This window comes from Empidonax traillii, unplaced genomic scaffold (genome assembly GCF_003031625.1).
Source record: "Empidonax traillii isolate 1590-97213 ecotype Southwest subspecies unplaced genomic scaffold, ASM303162v1 scaffold474:size1423191, whole genome shotgun sequence".
Taxonomy (NCBI): domain Eukaryota; kingdom Metazoa; phylum Chordata; class Aves; order Passeriformes; family Tyrannidae; genus Empidonax; species Empidonax traillii.
This window is the reverse complement of record NW_020955667.1, coordinates 45,577-65,680: the sequence shown is the minus strand read 5'-3', so window position 1 is coordinate 65,680 and position 20,104 is coordinate 45,577. Positions and strand designations below refer to the sequence as shown.

Here is a 20,104-nt window from a genome sequence, read left to right as displayed (position 1 = left end):
ATAAAATGTCCTTCATGTTTATTTTCACAATGATGTAATACACATAATCACTCATATACACATATGTATATATGAAAACCTCTGATTCCAAGGGCTTCATTAAGTTCCTAAATTATGAGGGGCGTGGGCAGAATAGGCAATGCTGGAACAAAGGAGTTTCTCCATTTTTGATAAATTAACTGTTACACTAAAAGTAGTCATGGTTTTAAAAAAAACTCGCCAGTTAAATAGAAACAAAAATAAAATGTGCACATTTTCAATTTTAAAAATGGTAATCGAGAAGAGAACCTTTGGAGAAAAACTTTATTTTAAATAGATGAGATCCGCTGTAGTTGTCAGTAACTTAAACTTGAGGCTTAGTGTTTCAAATATAATTACCCTTTATAATAGAAAGAATAAATAAATGAGGTATATCAAAGGAATGGAGTATTTTTATGAATTTTCTATGAAAAGGGTGTTGTTGCATCAATGCCCAACCACAAAACACACTCTTTCACCTTAGTGGATATCCTGTAGCTTTGCAGTAGGGACCGTTGGGGAGAAGCCTGGAATTGCCTTGCTAAGCTTTGCAAGGGAAGGGAAGGAGCCCAAGGATCATCCCCTCGTGGGCGAGCCTGGGGCTGGGCCAGAGGGCTCTGGCCCCGGTGCTTCCTCTGTGCCATGAGAGGGTAAATGACAGATTAGAGACGGAGATGGGGCCCAGTGTTTTGCCCGTTGTGCTGCCGGAGAGAACCATGGCTCCTGTCACCCGCCTCGCCAGCCAGCGCGTCTCCCTCCTCCTGCCCGGCCGGGGTTGTGCATGGACGCTGCTTTCCTGAGGTGGCTTGCCAAGAGCATGTCTGATGATCGTCTCTTTCGTGCCAAAGTGATAGGCGGGATGGAGACCAGAAAGGAATTTTCTAGCGCGCAAAAGACACGTGGGTAAGCGGCCTGGGAATGACTCAGTTCGGGACTGCCACTGGTGGCGTGGAAAGCACTGGTGGATAAAGGAGGTCAGTGATTTTTAAAATGCTGTAGCTGGATACATAATTGAATGTGTGACTGCCTGACATTTTTGTGGAAAAAATATCTGCAATACCCATCTTCTGGGCTGGATCTTAGTTCTCTTTTAGAGCTATGAAAGCCTCGGACAAAAAAAAATATATATAGCTGCTGAAGGATGAAGGAAAGGTTTGCTGGTCTGCTGAAACTTCAGGCTTCTCCTGCTGACTAAAGTGCGAGGGAGGAAATCCCAGGGAAGGGGCTGCAGGGGAAATCACCTGAGGGGGACATTGTGGCCAGCTCCTGTGCCTATTAAACTTTTCTTTTAAGCCCAGGAATTTCAGCTACGCTTGGTCTGGTTTTAATAACAGCCTTTGCAGGATCATAGGAAATTGACTCAGAAAATGGGTCTGAGATATTAAAAGTGGGGGGGGAAAGTGTTTTGAGGAAGGGTTCTTGTAGAAACTTGTGCTTTTTCTGTGACTTGCTTTTGAACTGGGGCTTTGTGCTCGAACTGCTCCGCCACCATTTTCTGCAGTGATTCCTTGAAGTGTCGGGATCTCTCCTATCTAGGGAAATAGTTTAGCTTCCTGAGAAGAAAGCAGCGTTTTTAAAGTTTATCTCGCTCTCCAGAGGAGTTTTTCTTGCAGCCCCTGCCATGTGGAGCTGAAAATCTCTGACATGCTGAAGAAATATAAGGTTTCCATTTTCTGCTGTTCTGCCTTAAGATAAAAGATCATTTTCAGAGGGTAAGACTTGGGACTGTCCTTTTCCAATGAGCAGCTTAGCACACGTTTGGTGTGGAAAATTTGGCACCTTTTAGTGAGATACAGCCCCTGTCTTAAAAAACATAACTTTTTTCTTCAACTTTATTAGTTGAATAATAATATTCAACTTAATATCAAAGGAATTGTACAGAAATAGCAAGCTCTCAGTGTTTTCTCACCATTCCTCCCTTAATGTACAGGGAAAGGGAAAGAGTTAGGGGAGCAGGAAATAATTTTCTTCCTTGCCTCGCTCTGATTCTAAAGCTGTTTTGGGTTATGTGCTCTGAATATTTCTGTAAGGAAACAGAAACTATTTGCATGATACATGCCTCTTTTAATTAATCCCACTTGAGGTGGGTGGATCTCTCCCAGCAAAGCCTGTGAGTAAAGGCCTCTGGCTTTAAGGGCTTGATGCCAAAGCATATATGATTTGTGAAATATTCTCCACTGCCAGAATTTAGATTATTCCCCCTCCCTCTTAAAAGGCTGCCGTAGTATTTTGAAAGAAAATGCAGCTGTGTGCTTGCTTTGGTAAGATGACTTTAAGCAAGCACTGGAGCCACTTCAGCTTCCCATGATGTGTCTTTGCCTGCCCGTGTGGAAAGGCCGATCTTGACCAATCCAAGTTCTACCGTGGATGCTTTGATTTATAACTTTTAAATGCCCTGAACGTGAACCTCAGCTTTGCCACCAGGAAAACCATTGAATTGGAAATGTTTTTTTCTCCTGGCAGCAGAGCCCGTGGTGTTTGTGGAGGTGGGAGAGTGCTCCCCTTTTCTCCCCGTGCCCTGCTCTGCAGAGCTGCTGGGGATTCGTGGAGCCTTCCCCAACAACGCCCCAAAGTTCATCACTCACTTTGTCATCGAAACATGAGTGACCCCGCTCTGTGACACCCTGGAAAGGGTGCTCTGAGCCCATGTCACCCTCAGGCATGTGGTGCTGGTCCCCAGGGGCTGGGGGTGGTCTTTACATGCGAGGCAAGTGGTGGGGAGGGAATTCGTGTCGTGCTGTTCGTGATCAGCCACATTCTGTCCCTACAATCAATCTCCTTCAACCCACAGCCTGCCAGCGTGGAAGGGCTGGTGGGGGCTCTGCACTACCTTTTATTAAGCCCCCCAGGCTAATGACATGACCTGCTGTGTTGGTAGCTAATCTGCATTGTAAGCCATCATTACATATTTCTGCCAAACCAGCACAAGGAAGTGCTTTTACCTGACAGTATTACAGGTAGAAATTTGCAGACAAAGTCAGGAGCGCTGCAGAAAGCATTACTGCCTGGCTGCCACCTCATTGCCAAATATCAGCCGTTCAGTACGTTTTCTGGGATGGATTTTTAGGGATTAGAGTTCTTTGGAAAGATTTAATGTGATGTCTAACCCTGTGCATTGAATGATAAGGGGATCCCTTGCAAAAATTGCACGTGATCCTCTGAATAAAAGGCACGTAAGACCAGGGGAGTTATCCTGCCTTAACCTGGGAATCTTCTTTCTCCTCAGAGTTTGACCTTGCAGCCTTAAAAGCTTACTACTGTATTTTTAATGCAATATAAATAGTAATCCAATAGCCACTGCATCAGACTCTACTGGCAGGATGAGTAAGTGCCCACCTTAGAGCATTTGCATGCTGACTTGGATGATCTCGGTCTGAACACCCAAATAGAAGAGCACAGCTCTGTCCAGCATCCGTGTGTCCTCTTTGAGTGGTCTTCAGTGAAGGTTATATTCAAAAAGTATAATCAGCAATTAGGAGTGTTTTCATGCAAGCAAAGAGACAAGAGTGTTATATGGGGGGATTTCAAAATCCTGCTGATTTTCATGAGAAAAGAAAGCCAAAGAATAATTTAATTTAATTCTGTATTTCACGTCTGTGATCAAAAGAATATACAGCTACATGGGTGAGGCAAAGCCAGAGCCCCCCAAGAAGGGGATAGTGATCTTCTGTAGTCCATATGTTTCCAACTCTGCCTGTCCAAAGACCCCAAAATCACAAGACTTATGAGAATATCAGTTATTCTTTCTGTGACTTCTGCCCAGGGGGAAGACAACCCTGTGTAATTTGTTACCCGTCTAAAGTACATTTCTTGTTGAAGTGCACACCCAGTAATATGTTACTTTGCTGCTGGCTGCTTCAAGCAGCAGCCTCCGTTTATTTTCCCTTATCTCTTAGAAAGGAGTTCTGCATTTCCCCCTCCTCCACTGGCTCCTTTTTCACTATTTTCCTTTTTTTCTGCCATTCCCTTGCTGTCCCTTTCCTGACCATACTGTTTGCTTCCTCTTTCAACTTTTTCCTTCCCTTGGTTTCCTGCCTAGTCCATTTGTCTGCCTTCCCCACGTATCCCCTCCTTTTCTTCTCACCATCTTGTCTTGGTTTCTTTCCAACTTACCCCTTCTCTTCCCTGCCACCTTTGTAAATCTGTCTTCCTTGCATTTCAGCCTTCTTTTTAAGTTTTCAAGCCATAAAATGCAATATTTGGCAATCTTTTGCAACTGCCTGGCGGCAGTGCCTGTGACACCCATCAGAAACACGAGCTGCACTACTTGGGGCCACGTTCTGCCATGTGCAAAAACAGTTGAGGAATACCAGTCATCTTATGTGGGGTCATGTTGGAGCTTCAATCATGGAATAGAGGCATAGAATAGAATTATAGAATAGTTTGGTTCAAAAGGGACCTTTAAAGGTCATCTCGTCCAACCCCCCTGCCATGAGCAGGGACAGCAGAAGCAATGAGAGGAGTAGCATTCTGAAGGAGGATAAATATTGGAGGGATTGGCCAGAAAACAGGTCACAGCAGGTTGTAAGAACATGTAAAAAGCCACAATACAGCAACTCTTGTGGTTTCATTGTAGTTCTGCAATATGGAATTTTATGAGAAATTTGGAATGGCATTTGCACTGAAGAACTGGTCCTTCAGCTGCCTCAGCTGTAATGCCGTGAGGGATACAGGAGGGTCTCCATTTCTGCTCCAGGAGCTTCACTGATTGCTGCCTCTAAAAAGATGACTTTCTTTTAGACTGGCAATAGGATTTTGCTACTGCCTTCCTTTATATACCTCTCCTCCAGATGACTGTCCTGAAGATGGAGTGAAACAAAGTTCATGGGATGCCACACGTCTGCTGCCACTGACTCTAACTCCCATCAGCATCTTCTTTCATCAGCCAGAGGCAGGCTCTCCATATCTTCAGTGGTCTAGGAATTTTCTGATGGGCACTACACTGTGGCAGTCGAACAAAAGTGCCTGAAGAATTTCTTGTTGTATGTGCAGTTTAGGTTTGAATTATTTATTGTGCCTCAGGTCGTTGTGATTATCTTTAGTGTTGATCCTGAGCTACTTGCTCCTGCCTTATGCAACAAATAAATGTTTTTTGAAACAGGGTGAACTAGGAGAGATGCATTTGATTGGGACTGTTGCAGGTTACTTTCAAAATTCAGCAAAGATCAGGTTGGAAATGGCTCTTCATTGCTCTTAGTGTAGACCAGTCCTATGTGATGGGGAAGGGTGAGTAAAATGATGCAAGAGAGAGGAAGGCAGAAAAAGAGGAACCTGAAGAGAGTCAAAAGAAGTGTCCTCAATCACAGTGGAAGCCTGCTTTGGAAGCACCAGCTTTTCTCTTCAAGATACTGTAGCAGAAGGAAGTGGGGTTTATTTTTAGCATCTCTCAAGCTGAAAAAGGAAAGTAGAGTCAAACAACAGCAAATGTTTGTCAGAAATACAGAAACCTGAACATGTGTTTTGTCCCCAGTGATTATTTAATCTCATAATGGAGTAGTTTAATAACAGTTGCCATGAAGGCTGTGCAGGATTAGAGCGAGGGTGCTGAGCAGGAAATTTCTACCCTGTCTGAAAGAGTGGGCGAATAGCAGTGCATTTCTAGCCTTCCTTATGCTAGAAAACATCAGACAGTAAATGGAGAGAAAGCATTGATGATTTGAACTTCTTGAACCTGCAGGCATCTTGAAAGGCTGTCCTTGAAACCCTCCTGTCCCCTGCAAGCTGTACTGGATCATTATTGAATGAGGGCACTCCAGGGTTACATTAACAACAGTGACACTCTAGTCACGTTAGTTGTTGTCATGGACAAGAAGAGGTGCAACTCCAGCTGGAGGTGACAACCAGGACGTTTGCTCCCTTCTTGCACCAAGGTAAGTAAAGAGCAGAGAGGCAAAAAGGCAGAGGCAGGTTAAATCTGAGTAGGAATAGCAGAGTGGGCAGGAGTAGATGTGGTGCTGAGGGATACAGCACATGATTCACTCTGATGCCAAACAGAACAGCTACACACAGACAAGTGCTCAAGACTTGAGCTACTGTGAAAAGATCAGATGTTCTTCCTGCTGATTTTGTGGCCCTTCTGTCGTTAGCTTCTGTGGACAGAAGAAAGCAGAACAGCATTCTGAGCATATCATTCACCACCCCTGACTTTCTCTTCCTCCACGGGCAGTTTTGATCCTCTTGACCATCCTGACCTCGGATTTCTGAAAGGTCAAGCCAGTCTTCCATGAACGTGTTGCACATTTGCTTATTTGACATGTTCCCTGCTGAAGGGCAAACAAGAACACACAGTTTCTTAAGAATAATAGTCTCTCTTGGTCGCTCTGTTGAATTAATTTTTTTTTTTTGTTTATTCAAGCTGAGTTTTCCAAATGGCACGTTAATTCCCTGAAATGACTAATATGAAAATGCAGCGCTCACATAAACATACAAATATATTCATTAATTTATGATGGTCATATAGAAAATGTAGCTTGAGTTGTAAATAATAAATTATTCTGGTGAAGCATCACATTTTGGACCACTTTGCCTCTTAAAGGAGTATCTGTATTAAGTTGAATCATGCACAGTGGAACCTCATTAACCCAGATGCTTTCAAACAGTATAAGCATTTGAATTAATGGAGATTTATTCTGCTGCAATGTAGTGGTGGCTGGTGGAAGGACACATTATTTTTTGTTTCTTTCACTTGAAAGAAATAAGTATCTGATAAAACAGCATAATCTAATAACTTTAACTTGCTTACATTTAGCACAGAAATTCTTCCACTGACAGAGCACTGTGCAGCTGGGTCATTTGAAGTAGTGTGAAACAGTGAGGTTCAGCTGGAGGTACAGCCGAGCCAGTACAGTCTCAGCACGCCCTCTGTGCATTTGTAGAGCCTGACACGTGTGTTCAGCTGGAGAACTACTTCAGGACTGACATGGCCCCTCAAAGGCTGTGCTGTGTGGCTCAGGGCTTCCATTCCTGACTTGCCCGCCAATAGCATCCTGTGGGACTTACCAGAGATAGTTAATGTTTAACAAAATGACGTTTTTTAGTAGAGAAACAAATCCGAGCCATTTCCACTCTCTTGGACCATTACATTGGGGTAAGGGACCATCTCAGACAGATATTCCCCACCTACTTTTTCCTTTCATCACCGAGTGCTGTTTCTTATTTCTCCCGCAGTCATCATCTCCTCCTGATTCTTGTCCACGATTCCTGCTTCATTCCTCCTAATGTCATCGTCCTTTTTGTGCCTCTCCTGTTTTGTTATGACCTGTGACACTAGTGTCACGTGCCTTTCCTCCATCTGCTTTTCCCACTTCCACTCGAGATTCTGGCTCCTGAGTTAATGGGAGGCTCCACAGTAGCCACGCTGCATCTGCTGTAGGGCAAAAAGAGTTTTAGGCATGCAGAGACTGAAGACTAATTAGGTCTACAAACCATGTCTTGCCTCTATTCAACCATGATGGCTACAGTAGTTTCACTTCTGGTTTGGATTTTCTTCCGAATCCAGAGGCTGATGGGGGTTGAGAGGTACAGTATAAAAGTTAGACAGGTTGATGTAACAACCAGGAAAAGCAGGGGGTGTGGATCTCTCAGGATCTTACTGAAACAGAGAAAACCTGAGAAACAGGATAAAAATAAAACCAGTCAAGGCATTATAACTATCCCAAGACCAAGCTACTTAGTCGCTCTAAATAATCACCCGAACAGGAAACTTGATTTATTCCTCACCTGAAGTTACTCTTTTGTCCTCTTAGCTGTATGCCTCCCATCCAGATTTGTACTGTCACCTAAAACAAGATTTGCCTGCAGTCCGTCTTAAAGCCGCTTAGAAATTTTGTGTAAGCATTTTCTTCTTAAATTCTGCAAAGACAATGTCACGTATCAGGGTGCTCTGACCGGGCTGCGTTACAGGGAAACCAAGACCATGGAAAAGGGAGAGAATAATGGACTTGTGTTCACAGTTTCAGATCTATGGGATGTATAGTAAAATATAGTTATGTGCATGCCTTTCCGCAAGTGTTCTCTGGTGGTCACAAGCAAACAGGAATGTAAAATGTAAGTGGAAATGAAAGCCTTTTATTTAGCAGCGCGCTGGCTGTGCTGTGAGAAGCCATCTTCTCTGAGCGGGTAATTACAGCCATGCTTCACTCAAAGCGTATTTCGTGGACTCTGTGTGGGGAGCGATAGCACTTCTCAAAAAGCAAATGCTTGAAGAACTGCCATATGTTTCTGATCGAATTTTAAGTCTAGACTTGCTTTATTTAGTTTCTTTTGCTCTGCGTTTGCCTAGCTAAAGCTTTTAGGAGTTCTTTAAAACTGAAAACACAGAGTGCTCTGCTTAGGTTAAAAATAAATGTAAAACTTTTCCTTTTTTAAAAAAGTTTTTGCGTGGGGGTGAGAGCTACCCTCCATTCAAAACCCCACTGAGCTCTTCAAAGGAGGAGTCTCTGCAGCAACATCAGGGAGTTATTAAATACATACTTAGTCCACAATTTTCATTGGTAAATTCTTTACGTCTGCCTAATGTGTGCTAGTTAGAAGAACTTGATTCTTTTTGCAGACTCGTTCACTCAACTCCGGGGGGACCTATGATCCCCTGCCCCTTTAGCACTAACTTTTACAAACACTGTTTCCCTTTTCTTTTTCTCCTCCGCCCCCCAAAAAAGCAAAACAAAACACCAACAACCTCAACCCCCCCCTAAGACAAGAAGGCTGATTAAAGGGGCCAGGCAGCGGGGCTAGGCCCTAGAACTCGAAAACCCCGCTGAAATGCTGTAGACAAGAACCAAATCGGAATTCCCACAGCAGTGACATTTTTACGAGGAACTTTCCATGAAGCGGGAGCCGCCTCTGGGGGCCTGGGAACGAAAGCTCCGCACCGGGAGCGCTCCCCGGGCCGGCGGAGCCGCTCCGATAACGCGGAGGAGCCGCGGCCCGGGCCGTCTGCAGCGCTATCGTGTGCTGGCCCCAGACTAAACACTGCGCTGGGCTTCCTCACTTATTTACTCCCTAGGATGGCAGCTAGCGCGGAGCGGGGATGCGGGGGCGGTTGTTTTTCCCCGGTTTTCCCTCGCTCGGTCCCCGGGCAGGCTGGAGCTCCCCCTGCCGCTCTGCAGTCCCGGTTTCTCCGCGCGGGGAGGCTCTGGCAGCGCTCCTTTGGTTACCTTCCCTCGGGAAGCGATGGTGCCCAAACCGCTCAGAGCTGCACTTTGTGGAGGTGCCCAGAAACTGGTTGCTGGCTCTGTTGTCTCAAGGTGGCCCAGTCCTGCATCTCTCCATCCCGTGGAGCACTCCACTCCCCGTCACCCCTCCGGGTGTAAAGGAGCAGGGCAGAGGCAAGAGATGTGCAGGATGGCATCTCCTCCTGTCTTTGGGGTTGAGATTCCTATTAGGGGTGAAAAAAAAGTTGTGAATCCTACTCGCAGTATAGGAACTGTCACACAGTGACTTGACACATTGACAAGGAAATCTAGTGACAGGCCTTTCACTTAAGAGTTGGGCTCAACGATCCTTACGGGTCCCTTCCCACTCAGAATATTCTGTAACTTCTGGGCTTATTTTTTCCTTCACTTGGACTTGAGCTTCAGCTCGTGCCAGTTGATCCTGTGTGCCAGTGGCTGAGGAAGGTGAGGTCTCTTCCCCACTCTGCTCAGCAAGGGGCTCGGGAGCGTGGTGGCCCTTACTGCAGTGCCAGCACAGGGAACTGCACGTAGCCCAGGAGGCTGTCAGCAGCAGGGCTGGAGGGGAACGGTGCTTTTGCAGGTCTTCTCCCAAGTGCTGCCTTTCCCAAACATCTGCCACTCCTCTGAAAGGCACCTGTGATCTCCAGGGGGAGGTCACGGTGTGGTGGGTTAAGGAGCTGGGAGGAAGGCAGCACCCTTGAGGGGCTGGAGCTGAGGAGAGGTCTGCCCATTCCTCATGAAAATCCGTGCCCAGTGGGAAGACACATGCAAGTGTATGTAAGCAGAACATCCCAGATACACGTGTGTCTCCACTGGGAGGTATCCATAGTGTGGAGTGTTGAGAGAGCGTGGCTGGCTCTGAAGGGTCCCCTGGCTGAGCAGACCTGCCTCTCAGGCAATGCTGTGGGGAGAACAAGGCTGGTGTGGCTGGGCAGCAGCTCCTCTTCAGAGGGTCCCCATGGGGATGTCAGCTTCTCCTTGTAGTGGGTGGTGCTCTGGGGTGGGAAGGAGAGCTGACGGGGGATTTTTCTGTTTAGGTCTGCACTGGGTTTGAATGAAAGTTCAAAATAGCAGTCGGAGTGCAATACCAGCTCTGGTTCAGGGAGGAAATGGGGCTCAGACCTGATTTTGGTTCAGGTTTGGTTTGACTGATTATATGCAGGAAACCCTCCCACTGTGCTCTCCAGTTTCTGATCCTGCTGTGTTAAATAGTCATTTGGCTAAATTACATTATTTGAATCCAGTGTGCTGCATTCAACCTGGTATTAAAACGCATGTTTGGGCTTGTATCTTTTAAATTTGATATGAAGACAGCTGTATGCATTTTCCCTTGTTTGTAAATTGTATACACATGATACGATGTTTTCAGTAAGCTCTAAACAATGCAATGTGAGGCATTTCAACAAAGGAATAATTTAATGCAACCCAGCAGAAATGCAGAGCCTTAGAAGTGGTTCTTTATGAAACTACAAATTTTGGAAATGGGTCCAGAAGACCTACACTGGAGCAACACAAGAAACAATGGTTAACACAGTAACATTTTTCCTGTAAGAAAAATACACCATGAAGAAATTATATTTTGCCCTTTTTTTTTTTTAGCTTGTTGATTTACTTGAATGCTTCAGTTGGCATATTTTGTTTTTGTTGTATGTTAGGAATTAAAATTCTCATTTCTTCACCAAAAGAGAATATTGTCGCTCAAGACCCACTTTGAGCCGAGTGAGGCTTTTTTTGTCAAGTATAAGTTTGTCTCATATATTTTGTTGCAGTTCAAAGAAGCTTAACACATTGTTACAGTCTTTTAATCTTTAGTTTAGCTCTAACAGAATGAGACACGTTTCCTTTGTAGTCTTCCTCAGAGCCAGACCTGTCCCTGCTCTCACAGGTGGGGGACAGGTTAGAAGGGGCTGTCCAGTTTGTCTGGGCCTTTAATGAGCTGTGCTGGAGCTGATGGGGGCTGAAGAGCCCTGGGCTCCCAGTCCTGTTCTGAGCCTGGAACGAGCTGTGAGCTCTAGTGGTGAATTGGGCTGGGGTTAAGAATAAAGTTGGTACTTCCCACTAAAGAAAATGGGGAGCAAAAGCATTGTAAGAGATGGATTGGGATAACTGCAGCAACAGAACACTGCTGGATAGCTGGTCAGGAGGGGGCTGGCTGGGAGGAACAGTCTCTTAGGGCAATTTATTCATACGAATTGCAGTGCCAGCAGAACTGTGTGAGCGGCGCAGGCACCGGAGGCCAAACAGGTATTGTCAGCTCAGACTCTGCATAGGCCTTGCTCAGTGGTGGGGTGTTTTATCCCAGGTGGAATGGAGCATTAACAAAATACTCTTTGTAAGTGTGCTGATGGGGTTGCCTTCACACAGCGCTGATGTGAACAGTGTACCTGCACACAAAAAGGTAAAGTGTTGAGTAGCTGCTGGAGAGACTCTGCCACTCCAGCAGAGTTGGTGTGTCATCCTTGGAGAAGGGAGGGAGGGAGGGAAGGAGGGTCTCAGCCTGGACTGCAGGTGGGATGTACTTGGAGATCATAGTACTGCCAGCTCTTGCACTGTGGTCTCTTCCCAAATGATGACGCAGTGTGAATTAAAGTGTAGGCATTTGCAGTACACAGGAAAATGGAATAAAGGCACATAAGCCTTCCCAAAAAATCTGTGACTTCTAAGCACTGAAGTTGATAGAGGAATGCATTAGTGGTAAATGAATGAGTCCAGCAGCCCCAGACACGACTGGCATTTTCATAACTGGCCATTGATATACAGCGTGAAATTTGTGCCTCAACTTCAGGCGCATTGACGTGACTCCAGTTGGCCCAACTATGCAAGAAGCTGCAGGTTTTCCTGCTTCTGCAAACAGCAGCTGAAATCACTGCAGGCTGTTTTCCCCAGTCCTATAAGTCTGCTCTGTGGCTGTCCAGGCTGGGACTGGCCCCTAAGAAAACGGGAATAATGATCCTCCCTGGATGGTTTCCATGGCACAAGAAGGTAACTGTGTTTGGAGAACACGCAGGCTGTGGATCAGCAAGAAGAGCTGTCTGGTGGGTGAGGGGGCTAAGGCATGGCAGGCACCTGGCAAACCCATTGCCTCCTTCCTTATTGTGGGTGCTTGTGGGTGTCGTGCTTCAGTGTTCGTGGAAATAAGACTGTGGCGTGCACGAGCATGTGCATGTTCCTGTAACAATGGCGAGAGTGCCAGCTTTGTTCTCAGTGTTTGTGCTTATTGTTTCTTCTCTCTTTCTCTCCAGTCGAAGACCACCCCCTTCACCTACTCGGCCCACTGTCATTCGTCCGTTAGACTCATCCCTGTTAGACTAAAAGGAGTTTCTGGCATGTCATTCGTTGTTAACCAAATATGTGGAACAAATTGCTTGGTAACTGTCGCAATAACCAATGTATAGTCGCATGTATGGACATCTGTAGGCAAGTAACCAATTTTACTGATATACTCTCTGTCCATTCTGCATTGTTTATGAGGTCTTAAATGTTTTGGGAAGGTCTGTGCTGCCTTGACTTTTCCTTTTGCAATAACTGGTGTTAGCTAACTTACTGACACATATCTTCACCCAGGCAACTGTGCTCACTGTCCTCTACAGCAAATGGAGGGCTTGACTTTGTGTGTGTTTGTGCATGTGTTGATTTGATCTGCTGCTTTTTTTCCTCTTACCTGAAAGGAATATTGCTTCTATTGGTACCCTCCAAGTTGTCTATCGTTTAGAATTACAGAGTTATGCCAGTTTTCTCTTGTAATGGATAAACTGGGCAAAGAAAAGCCATGTGATTTCTTACCAAGCTCTTCTGAAGGCCCCACACCTCCATGTCTCTCTTGGCTTCTGCTCTAAATTCTCCTTATCCAAAGTCTGGTTCTAAGGGATGTTGTTAAACAAGAAGGGGGTGTGTGGGACAGCACATTTCACTTTATATCCACACTGGCAGCTGATGTGCCGGGTTGGTTGGTTTGGTAAGGACCAGGCTGCTGCCCCAGCTCACAGGGCTTGGTGTGGAGCTGCCTCACCCTGCAGCAAGGGTGGCAAAGGGCAGTTTGAAGAGCCAGTACGTGACAGAGCAGCGTGTCCGAGCTCGCTTTGTCCTCTGCTAGTGCTTGCTCACACTTGCACTCCCACCCAAGGGAAGCCCTGGGCCAGTGTGAGTGTGTATAAATGTGCTGTGTGGCAGAATCCTGGGAACTGAGCACTGCTTTGGGTCATTTTGTGGAACAGAAGGGGATATTGATACAGATAGAGAGATATAGGCACAGCTGGACAGGGGCTACCGCTCCTCTGCCCACTGCGTGAGCTGATTCCCAGAGCTCCAGCCTAGACTGGCAGCTGAGCTTCCCAAGGGTTTGGGTTGGATTTGAGACATTTGCCATATTGTCTCATGCCAGTTGATAAAGGTCCCCTGTATGAAGATTCTTCATTTTGGATCACTTGGCCCTGCACACTTTATCCATCCAGGTTCTTGGAAGTGCTCAGCTGTGCATCCTAGCAATGGATTATTTTAGCAGCTGCTCGCTTGCAGAGGTCCTCTCTGCCTCTTGTTTTGCACATTATATATTAATGTGTTATAAAAACCTCTTGTCTTAACTGCATTACTTCACTTTAAATACTGAAGGGTCGGTGTCACCCTTAAAACTTGAAATTTACTGAGTTAAGAGAACTAAACTAGAGAGGAATTTGGCCTTGTTCCTTCAGAAAATGGGAATTGCTGCTATTGCAATTATGGTTTCAGATCCCTAGGCAAAGCAATTGGTGGTTTCAAAGGCCCTCAGTATAATCAGTCTAATAAATGTATTTATTGAGACTGCATGTAGGGCTCCAGTATGCTGTAGCCCTTTGGTTAGGAAGAATCCAATCAAAGAGCCACAACAAATGGGGATTTAGCCTATTAAGTATTCCCAGGCTGCTGATTAGCTGTGCTCACCACTGCAGCAAATTGTGCTTCAGCTTGCATAAGAGAGATGAGCTTGGGAAAGCATCGTGATTTGTATGTCAGCTTAACTTTAATTTCCTGTCAAGCTCATACTTGTGAGACATGCCTGGGGAGTGTAGAGGTCACATCTGATGCACAGTGAAAATGGAGTTCGTCAGAGCACCAGCATCTTGGTGATCTCAGAAAACTCCTTAAGTGGCTGGTGTTTGTTTGGGGAACAGGCCCAGATCTCCAACACCAAGTGCACAGAATCAGCTTTCAAGGAAAGGAAAGGTTACAAACACAACTTCAGTCATAGTAATTTTTACTACAAAAAAGCAAACATATATTTTTATGATTTTTCTTGTGTTCTACACAGTTTTCCACTGCTTAGTGTTCTCTGCTGTGACCTGCAATGCATCTGCTGGGTATATTTTTATAAATAGCCATAGCAGTCCATGCTGCTGCCTTGCAAGCAAACCTTCATGTAGTTTATCAGGACTCTGTTGCTGACTGGCAGCTGCCTGCTGGTGGAAAGCTAGGCATAGTGCCTCAGCCACAGTACGTGACTTCAATCCCAATTTTTTGTATTCATTCAGTGGTAGGAATATTCATGGCCAGGCTGGAAGGGGCTCTGAGCAACCTGGTCTAGTGGAAGGGGGGTTGGAACCAGATGAACTGCACGGTCCCTTCCAGCCCAGTCCATGCTGTGATATTGCAGGGCCGTGCTCTGGGTTTATCCCACCACACCCCCTACACTCAGCTAAGTTGTCCAAGGTCCCCTGTGGTCAGTGGGAAGAGACATCACTTCCAGGAGGTGATTCAGACCAGTGTGGCTGCACGGGACACGAGGGTGGTAATGCCTCAATTAGATGACAGACGTGCTGGCCTAAAAACATGTTTTTAAATTCTCTGTACTTGAGACTCCTTAATTTACTTTAATGATTGTTTCTGCCAAGTGTAAGGAAGTAGGTAGTACAATTCAGCACTGTCCTTAGCTCTGCCCCCCAAGAAAGTGTATTTCTCAGCAGAACTGTAAATGAAGCTCTCAAGGGTGGATTTACCCGAAAGAGGAGGAGGAGGCAGGGAGGCGCCAGCACCATCTGCTTCTGCGCTCGATGCTGAGGTCGTGGGACACAGCTGCACAGCCCTCCTTCCTCTGCATCCTCATCCAGATCACATCTAAGTCTGGCCCTGTGCCTCAAATGCAACACTTTTAGGTGTGCAGGTTAATAAATATCTGTGAGCACAGATCCAGAGTTCGATAATTTCACCTCTTCTTGCATATACGCTTTTCAGAATAAACTATGTAGAATTGTTTCTAGGAAAAACACTAAGAGCTTCCCAAGAAATTGCCACATCCAATTGAGTAAGTGCTGTCCTCTAACCTTGGCCCACTTCCTCCTGCTCTGCAGTGCCTGGAATGGGTTTGTTTGCTCCACTCACCCCTGAAGCTGACGAGTTGCGCCAGTCCTGTCCCTTGTTCTCCGAGGAGCAGCCTTGGCAGCAACTCACTCGCTGCCCAAAGGACAGCAGATGAGCACCTTGTGGATCTGCTAGAGGGACTGGCTCCTCACACTGGCCCCTCTGCACACCCACTTACACAGGATGAGCCAGGTCTGAACTCTCTATTGGAAAAGGGGCAGGTTGCTCTCCCTTTCTTTGATTTCCCTCTGGCAAAGCTCAGGACACTGCCAGGGAGGAGTGGAGCATTGATTAAGCAACCACGGTGTTTCTGATCTTATGTGAGGAACATAATGATCTGGGTGACATAGTTGCTAAGTTCAGGAGGGTGCTCATCTAGTACTGCATTTAGGCTCAGCCTGGGTGGGTCTGTGCGTAGAGAACACGTCCCACCTCACCTTGCCATGGCTGGCCAACAGCTGAGGAGCTTGGGAATGCCATAAATAGCTCTCCGCCTTGGATCTCAAGGGATCTTGTGTTAGGGTTAAAAAGATTGTATGTTCAACAAAAAGGCTCATGTACATAGTTAATGTGTGTTTATTTTACTGCTGATCTTGTTGCACTTTCTGAGTAAGCCTTGTAAAAGTAGATTATTTATTATATTAAAGGAGATACATTATAGATTATGGCATTTCATGTTAAAGCATAACATAGAAAATATTATCCTCTCTGTCGCAGGCAGCTACACTAACCATGATGCACACAGCATATAGAGATTACTGGCTAGTTCTGTCTTTCTGTCTTAAAATAGTCCAAACCTCCTGAATTGAGAGCAGACCTCCTTTGCTCCTGTGCCACCGGGAGGCATCCAGCCTGCTGGTGCCCTCCTGGCACAGCTCCCCCCGTGTGGCACTGAACATCCTCCCGGGGCTCCAGCAGAACAGCTCCCTTGTGTAAATGAATGTTACTCTGCCTGTCTTTCCTCTTGCTTTGTCTGCAGGCGAGCTGATACCGATGGCTCCTCCCGTCCAGACAGTCCTCCACTCTTGCTTGATCTATGATTTGTCCCGCCTTGCCGGCCGTTTGCTTTACTGCTGTCTCTTTCCTTTGCCAGGACGGGGTAAACGATGACTCCTTTTTGTAAGAAGCAAACGCTTAATTTCTTTCTGATTTTTTTTTGCTCTGTGTGTTAATGCCCTACTTCGTATGAGACAAAACATCTGCCTTTGGTTTCATAATCTGTAAACGGTTCCTGGTGTTGACCTTTGAGCACAGCGAGTCGATTCCCGAAACCATGGTCGTTACTGAGCGTCACATGCACCTGCTGTAAAAATGTTCTGCTGCATTTCTGAACCTGAAATAAACTGTCATTCTTGATGGGCTTTTATTATTACTTTCTGGATGTGCATGAGTGGTCTTCTGTCTCTCGCACCATCAGCTCAGCATTCCACACTCTGCCTGGGTCGGGACTGCAGGGAGGATTTATCAGAGATGTGTGTTGAATCTGGATCACTGGAGATGTCATTAAAGGGCAGACGGGGAAGATGTAACCCTTTGGGAAACATTCAGCCTGTTCCCTTGCAAGGGACTTGGAGTGCTGCAGAGATGGTTTGCTGGGAAATGGATTAATGTTTTTCAAGCAGTACCTGGGATTCACTTCATTGCTGGGGAAAGCACGTTTTGGGGAGATTCAGAGCTAAGCACGGGGTTAGGCTGAGTGCTCCAGAGCTGGAGCTGGAGTTAGAATGTGCCTGTGTATGTGCTGTGTCTGGAAGGGATTCCCCCTAAAGTGGCTGTGTACGAATGTGCAGATGTCTTGATTACTCAGTTCCTCCTTCAGATGAGAGTGAGCCAAGTAGCTGCAGTCAGCGCTTGGAGATGGTCTGTGTGGCACAACAGCTTCCTGTGGGAGCACCACACTCACTGAGTTGGTCCTTAGGTTTTGGGAAAGCAGGGAGCAAAAGGTGGGAGGAGCAAAGCAGGAACACCCCCGCTGTATTCCCTTGCTTGCTGTAATGTTTGGAGGGGTGTCACCAGTGGCTGTTCCTGAGGGCAGTGTGTGCACTCCCCCTCAGTGAACAGCAGTGTCACTCATGTCCCCTCTGGCTGGAGTACCTTAGATCCCCACAGGAGTTTGGTTCAGCTTTGGTCAGAGCTGAGGCCTCTGTGTGGGTAACAGGAGGAGCATCTGCTCCTCTCCAGCCACTGCTCTGGGCCATCGCTGCCAAAGGTCTCCTGCCACGCTTGGCAGGTGCCATCACCCACGTTTTTAACCTTTCCCAGCGACATCCCCTCCAGGTACCCCAATCCACCCCCAGGCCATCTTGTCTGATCGTTCCCCGCTTCATCAGAATCTCACTTACAAAAGATCTACTCCAAGAACAGTGTTTGAAGCAGATAGTGGTGAGAATTTTAAGGCTGCCTGGGGAAAAGCTCTTCCAGAGGATATTATTTGCTGCAAGAAAATTAGAGAGCCTGTGACCAGCGACCTCCACACCTGTGATGTGATTGTCCCGATTCTCTGGCGCCAGCAAGTCAGATGGGAAGTGGTGAGGATGAAGGCTGAGGCTGTGCTGGTGGCCAACTGATTCTAATCTCACTCTCGCTCTTCTCCTTAATGTGCATGTTCTGTGCCTTTTTCTCTTAACCCATTTAATTAAGATAATTTTGTATATGAGTGATTTCCTTATATCTTGACCTTTTGTTTTAAATCTCCCCCTCTGTGAATTTTGGGTTATTTTTTGTTTTTTTCCTAGGCGACCTCCACGAGCTGTTCCAGGAAGATCATCCTAACACACACATTTCCTTTGTGTTACATGCAAGGTCTTTTTTTTTTTTTTTTTTTTTTTTTTTTTTTTTTTTTTTTTTTTTTTTTTTTTTTTTTTTTTTTTTTTTGTCCAAAATTACCTTTAATTTGCACTAGCCTACTTGTAAATGAAAGATTTTATTTTCAGATGTCAATGATAAGCCTGGATGTAAAGAAAATAATAAAATTCTGACTACAGAAGGAATGTGTGGTGGTTTTACACTGAAGGGTCTACCCACTCTTTCTCAAATGGAGCCATTCACACCCTGTGGAAGAAATTACCTGGGCTCTCTGGAGGCTCCCACCCTCCAGGGTGGTGGATGGAGGGATGGACATTCTGCTGGGATTCCAGCACTGCTTCTGAATTCATTAACCACCAGGATTGCTTCATATAAATGGCTTTGGCTTAGCATTAGCAGGAAGGATAGCCAGCAGGGTCCTAAAACATGTCTAATGCAGCAGCAGCAGCACCTGGCTGAGCAGAAACTCGAAGGAGGAGATTGCAGCAGTCTCTAGAGGGATGAATCTGCACAATTATAATTAAAGTGCAGCTGCTCTGACCACTTTTTTCAAGCTAAACCTCTGAATTCCTTGCAAGCTGCCCTCACTGGAGCATCTGAGCTCAAACAGCTGTAAGTAGCTACCTCTGGGGTTCCAAATGTGTCTGTCCCTATGGGAAAGATAAAATTGGGGGATTTAACATTTAGGAGATGTGCTTGTTTTGGGTGCCAGAGAAGGATATGGAGAGTAAGGCTGGAAAGAAAAGAGAAAACTGATGGGTTTTACTAACTTTTTTTTCTCATAGGAAAAGAAAGAAGGGATATCTCAGAAACCACAGAGGTAAATCAGGAGGCACCTCAGCATCAGAGTCCAGCCTTTGTTTCGGGAGCACAAAAAAGATGTTTCCTGGTAGTGGGGAGTTGGTGATGAGAAGGAGCTGCAGCCAGGCTGCTCAGGGGATGGGGGGGAGATCATTCTGTGTGTCTAGAAGGGGCCTGACAACCCACAGGCTCGTTTTCAAGCTGGGTCTGACACAGCTTTGCTGAATTTGGGCAATTCCTCCTGTTCCAGCTGATTTAGGTCTCTGCTGACTTCTCAAATATCCAGGGAGCTGCTAAACCACCTGCATGAGCTGGTAAATGCCAGACACTGAGTTTGCTCAAATTATAAGGGAGTGCAAGCCCAGAGAGCTGCAGACTTACACTGATTATTCTTTCTTTTCACTTAGACTTTGTCTTTGGTAGAGTAGAAGAGAGGAAACAGCAATGGTATTAGCAAAAAAGGGGGAAAAAAACCCCAACCAAATAGTCATTTTTGCCAACCTTTGAACTGCATGTGCTAAACTAGGAATTGTGGGAGCTGGAGAGAGTACAGTGATGGGCAAGGTGCAACCTGGGAGAGGGAGAAGTGGAGGCTCCTACAATCCCAGGAACACAACAGTCCCAGGAATGGAGCAGCTCAGGTTGGCTGCATCTTTCATCTGTGGAACTCGTCACCATCAGGTAGTGAGGCAAAAAACACCTCAGCAGAGTTCAGGAATTGTTTTCTTTGGGAAACTACTATAGAAGCAGCAGTGTTTGCACCCAGCAAGCTCCCGAGGAGGTTCTGCCCATGCTTCACCTTCCAGGTAAGAGGGAATGGGAACAGACTGAACTTCAAAAGCTGCTTTTTTTCAGGTTGTTTGAAAATCTGTTCTGCACTGGGGGAAGCTCTCACTGTATTCCTTCTGGGGTATGACATGGTACCAACAGATGAACCAACAATAAATAAAAGGTGGATGATGTAGCCGAATGGCCTT

General features: G+C 46.0%; 1 protein-coding gene across 10 annotated transcripts in view; it reads left to right on the top strand.

Moving 5' to 3' along the window:
* Positions 1-18,348, top strand: part of DNM3 (dynamin 3) — a 172,596-nt gene extending 154,248 nt beyond the window's left edge. For 6 of the 10 annotated variants that reach the window (XM_027895875.1, XM_027895873.1, XM_027895872.1 and 3 more), the window contains one exon: positions 12,434-14,383. In XM_027895875.1, the coding sequence (XP_027751676.1) occupies positions 12,434-12,503 (70 nt within the window). In that variant the 3' untranslated portion in view covers positions 12,504-14,383. Of the gene's footprint in view, positions 1-5,695; positions 5,889-12,433; positions 14,384-16,500; positions 16,894-18,256 lie in introns of those variants that run through there. The other 4 variants (XR_003572575.1, XR_003572574.1, XM_027895874.1 and 1 more) reach the window with 4 other exon arrangements.
* Positions 18,349-20,104: the final 1,756 nt, after the last annotated feature.